Source organism: Cebus imitator, unplaced genomic scaffold (assembly GCF_001604975.1).
Source record: "Cebus imitator isolate Cc_AM_T3 unplaced genomic scaffold, Cebus_imitator-1.0 Scaffold118, whole genome shotgun sequence".
NCBI lineage: Eukaryota > Metazoa > Chordata > Mammalia > Primates > Cebidae > Cebus > Cebus imitator.
In genome coordinates this window covers 1,388,643-1,393,260 of record NW_016107433.1, presented here as the reverse complement: position 1 = coordinate 1,393,260, position 4,618 = coordinate 1,388,643, and the positions used below count along the sequence as shown (strand labels likewise).

At 51.6% G+C, this 4,618-nt stretch overlaps 2 protein-coding genes across 5 annotated transcripts in view; one reads left to right on the top strand and one right to left on the bottom strand.

Moving 5' to 3' along the window:
* Positions 1-1,015, bottom strand: part of DUS2 (dihydrouridine synthase 2) — a 63,089-nt gene extending 62,074 nt beyond the window's left edge. For 2 of the 4 annotated variants that reach the window (XM_017539456.2, XM_017539455.2), the window contains exon 1: positions 841-1,015. Coding sequence is in view for 1 of the 4 variants with exons in the window: in XM_037742315.1 (XP_037598243.1) it covers positions 688-715 (28 nt within the window). In the remaining 3 variants the exon portion in view is untranslated. Of the gene's footprint in view, positions 1-687; positions 775-840 lie in introns of those variants that run through there. The other 2 variants (XM_017539454.2, XM_037742315.1) reach the window with 2 other exon arrangements.
* Positions 757-2,893, top strand: DDX28 (DEAD-box helicase 28). Its single transcript, XM_017539449.2, has one exon. The coding sequence runs from the start codon at positions 989-991 to the stop codon at positions 2,627-2,629; it is 1,641 nt and encodes a 546-aa protein (XP_017394938.1). The 5' UTR covers positions 757-988; the 3' UTR covers positions 2,630-2,893.
* The last annotated feature ends 1,725 nt before the right edge of the window (positions 2,894-4,618 follow it).

Below are 4,618 nucleotides of genomic sequence, written 5' to 3'. Positions count from 1 at the left end.
AAAAAAAAAAATGGAGGTTGCTGTGAGCCAAGATGACGCCACAGCACTCCAGCCTGGGTAACAGAGTGAGACTCAGTCTTAAAAAAAAAAAAAAAAAAAAAAAAAAAAAAAAAAAAGTGTGACTCGTGTAAGTTCTTGTTTTTACAACCCAAATATCTGAATTCAGGTAAAATATTCCGCCTGACCAGGGCCACATGATAAACCACGTGCCTGATCACTTCGTAGGGTGGCAGCACCCTCCTTACTACTATTCAAGAAATTTAGGTTTCTGACGGGGAAGCCAGAGGAGCTGAGCAGGATGCAAGAGAGGTGGGTTCAAGATGAGAAGTTGGGAGGGGTGACGAGGGAGTAGAGAGTGAACCTTGGCTGAAAAGGAAGGAAAGTAAGTGTGAAGAGATGACCCAGCTTGAAATAAAGCCTGAAGGCCTTACCTCCCACTTGAGAGAGAAGAAGGTGAAAGCCATCAGCTTGCACTCTGGGCTCTCAGTAGGAGGGGTTGAGCCCAGGTCTATGACTTCAGACCCCTGTCTCTGCCCCTAGGCCTGACCATTCATTCAGACTTTCAATAAACACGGATTACCAGACCATGCGCAGGAAACACATCTGGGAAAACAGCTGCAACCTAAGGGTTGCAAGATATATCGGGGCAATGAGGAACAACTAAAGAGAATCCCAGGAACCAGGTACCCAATCGCCAGAAGCCCTCCGCCCTCATGGTCCATTGGGCCAAGATCCCACAGCCGCCTCGTAACGCTAGCCTCCAGTCCTGCCTCCAGGACGCGCCCTTCCCCAAGGCTGGCAGGGTCTGGATGTCGCCATCCCTGATTCGGAGCTACAGACCTCTCAGCCGAACTCTTAAGAGAACCTCCCTCTCTTCCTCACGGGGCTCCAGCTCCGCAAACCGTATGAGCCTCGCGAGCCACCGTATGCGAGGCCGCTGCGCGTCCGTGATGTCATTGATGTGCGCTTCTCCCGCACTAAGGGAAACATGGCTATAGCGCGGCCGGTGCGGCTTTGTTCTCTAGTGGCTCGGTTGCTTCTAGCTCCCCGACGGGGCCTGACGGTCCGCAGTCCAGACGAACCTTTTCCGGTAGTGCGCATCCCAGTGGCTCTACAGCGGAAGTTGGAACAGCAGCAGAGCAGACGGCGGAGACTCCCGGGGCCGGTGCCGGTGCGACCTGGACCGCTGCTGGTTTCGGCGCGGCGGCCAGAGTTAAACCAGCCAGCTCGCCTCACTCTGGGCCGTTGGGAGATCGCGCCGCTAGCCTCTCGAGGCTGGAAGAGTCGACGCGCGCGTCGGGACCACTTCTCCATCGAGCGTGCGCAACAGGAGGCGCCAGCGGTGCAGAAGCCCTCCTCCGGGGACAGTTTTGCCGACCTTGGCCTGGAGCCCCGTGTGCTGCACGCACTACAGGAGGCTGTGCCTGAAGTCGTTCAGCCCACAACCGTGCAGTGTAACACCATCCCCCCACTACTTCGCGGCCGCCACATCCTTTGCGCCGCAGAAACCGGCAGTGGCAAGACTCTGAGCTACCTCCTGCCTCTACTTCAACGGCTCATGGGCCAGCCAAGCCTGGACCCCCTTCGTATCCCCATGCCCCGAGGTCTGGTCCTTGTGCCTTCCCGAGAATTGGCCCAACAGGTGCGGGCCGTGGCCCAACCCTTGGGGCGCTCCTTGGGCCTGCTAGTGCAGGACCTGGAGGGAGGCCGTGGCATGCGTAGGATCAGGTTGCAACTGTCCAAACAACCTTCAGCCGATGTGCTAGTGGCGACTCCAGGGGCACTGTGGAAAGCCCTGAGAAGTCGATTTATCAGCCTGGAACAACTCTCCTTCTTGGTGTTGGATGAGGCAGACACACTGCTGGATGAAAGCTTCCTGGAACTTGTATACTACGTGTTGGAGAAGAGCAACATCGCAGAAGGCCCAGCTGACTTGGAAGACCCCTTCAATCCCAAAGCTCAGTTAGTGCTGGTAGGAGCTACATTTCCCGAAGGTGTAGGCCAGTTGCTGAATAAAGTCGCCAGTGCAGATTCTGTCACCACCATCACCAGCTCCAAGCTCCACTGTATCATGCCTCATGTGAAACAGACATTTCTGAGACTGAAGGGGGCAGATAAGGTGACCGAGCTGGTGCACATCCTCAAGCATCATGACAGAGCAGAAAAGACTGGCCCCTCAGGAACTGTTCTGGTGTTCTGTAATAGCTCCAGCACTGTGAACTGGCTGGGATACATTCTGGATGACCACAAAATCCAACACCTAAGGTTGCAGGGGCAAATGCCAGCCTTGATGAGGGCAGGTATCTTCCAGTCCTTCCAGAAGGGCTCCCAAGACATACTCCTCTGCACAGACATAGCCTCTCGGGGCCTGGACAGCACTGGTGTGGAGCTGGTTGTCAATTATGATTTCCCCCCAACACTGCAAGATTACATCCATAGAGCAGGGAGAGTGGGCCGTGTGGGCAGTGAGGTTCCAGGCACTGTCATCAGTTTTGTGACCCATCCCTGGGATGTGAGCCTGGTTCAGAAGATTGAGCTGGCGGCTCGCCGAAGGAGAAGTCTTCCAGGACTGCCATCCTCAGTGAAAGAGCCTTTGCCACAGCAACCTGATTTTGACAAATCTGAGTAAAATGTGATGCTAGAACAGGGATCTTTCCCAGTGTCTTGGGTGGGTGAGTACACCTGTCAGTGGGAGGCTCTGGGCTGCCCTTTCAGCCCTTTGAGGGCCGGATGAGCTGCTGTATGACTTAGAAAGGTAAACTGCTGGCCAGCATTGGAGAAGCAGCAGCTGAGCATGGCTCTCTATAGTCTTTCACAAGACGTGAAAAATAAAAGTGGATTTTGACTTTGTGTCATGTCATGATTTCTAACAATAAATGATGTTTTTACGTGCCTCCCCTAAGAATAATCAGCACTGGCTGGGTGAGGTGGCTCATACCTGTCATCCTAGTACCTTGGGAGGCTAAGGCAGCTGGGTCACAAGGTCAGGAGTTCAACACCAGCCTAAGATGGTGAAACCTCATCTCTACTAAAAATATAAAAATTAGCCAGGCGTCAGCCAGGCATGGTGGGTCATGCCCATAATCCAAGTACTTTGGAGGCCAAGGCGGGCAGATCACCTGAGGTCGGGAGTTCAAGACCAGCCTGACTAACGTGGTGAAACCGCGTCTTTAAAAAAAAATTAGCCAGGCGTGGTAGCACACACCTGTTATCCCAGCTACTCAGGAGGCTGAGATGAGAAAAAAAAAAAAGGCCCAGCGCGGTGGCTCACACCTGTAATCCCAGCACTTTGGGAGGCCAAGGCGGGCGGATCATGAGGTCAGGAGATTGAGACCATCCTGGCCAACATGGTGAAACCCCTAAAATACAAAAAATTAGCCGGGCGTGGTGGTGGGCACTTTTAGTCCTAGCTACTCGGGAGGCTGAGGCAGAGGTTGCAGTGAGCAGAGATTATGCCACTGCACTCCAGCTTGGTGGCAGAGCAAGACTCTGTCTCAAAAAAAAAAGTGCAGAATCCAGGCCAAGTGCGCGGCTCTTGCTTATAATCTCAGCACTTTGGGAGGCCGAGGCAAGCAGGTCACCTGAGGTGAATTCAAGACTAACCTGGACAACATGGTGACATCCTGTCTCTACTAAAAATACAAAAATTAACAGGGTGTTGTGGTGCATGCCTGTAGTCCCAACTACTCGGGAGGTTATAGCAGGAGAATCACTTGAACCTGGGAGGTGGAGGTTGCAGTGAGCCAAGATCATACCACTGCACATGCCCTCTGCAATAACCCCACTAAATAAATGTCCCATGTTTGCTTATTCAAGGCCAGTAATAGGGAGACCTCTCCTAAAAGTCATCTCTCTTTGGTAGGAAGTTCTTGGCCACACTGAACCAAAGGCTGGTCCTAGTGTGGTCCTGATCTGGCTAAGGGCAGAGTTGCCTATTTCCTTTGAGTAGGACCAAATTGCCCTTTTTTAATATAAAAAATATAGACACAAGGTCTAGCTATGTTGCCTAGGCTAGTCTCAAACTCCTGGGCTCAAGAGATACTCCTGCCTCCACCTCCCAAAGTACTAGGATTACAGGCATGAGCCACCATGCCTGCCCTAAACGACCTTTTGATACCTCTTCACAATGTTGACCTGGACTGCTGCTGGAGGCCAAATCTTATCCTCTTTTCATAGTAATGAGATTGTCATTGTTTGCCTATTTAAAGAGAGTCAAGAGTAATGATAAGGTTATGATTTTGTATCTTTTTTTTTTTTTTGAGACAGTCTTACTCTGTCACCCAGGCTGGAGTGCAGTGGCACAATCAGCTCACTGCAACCTCTGCCTCCCAGGTTCAAGTGATTCCCATGCTTCAGCCTCCTGAGTAACTGGGATGACAGGTACGCCACCATACCCAGCTAGTTTTTATATTTTTAGTATAGATGGGGTTTTGCCATGTTGGCCTGGCCGATCATGAACTCCTGGCCTCAAATGATCCACTTGCCTCAGCCTCCCAAAGTGCTGGGATTACAGGCATGAGCCAAGGTGCCTGGCCAATCATTTGGTATTATTATCTTGTCATCAGTTTGTTTGAATTTCTTTTTCTTTCTTTCTTTCTTTCTTTTTTTTTTTTTTTTT

What these genes read in the sequence shown, in the direction of transcription:
- DDX28 (XM_017539449.2), top strand. Translation starts at nt 989, where the DNA reads ATGGCTATAGCGCGGCCGGTGCGGCTTTGTTCTCTAGTGGCTCGGTTG.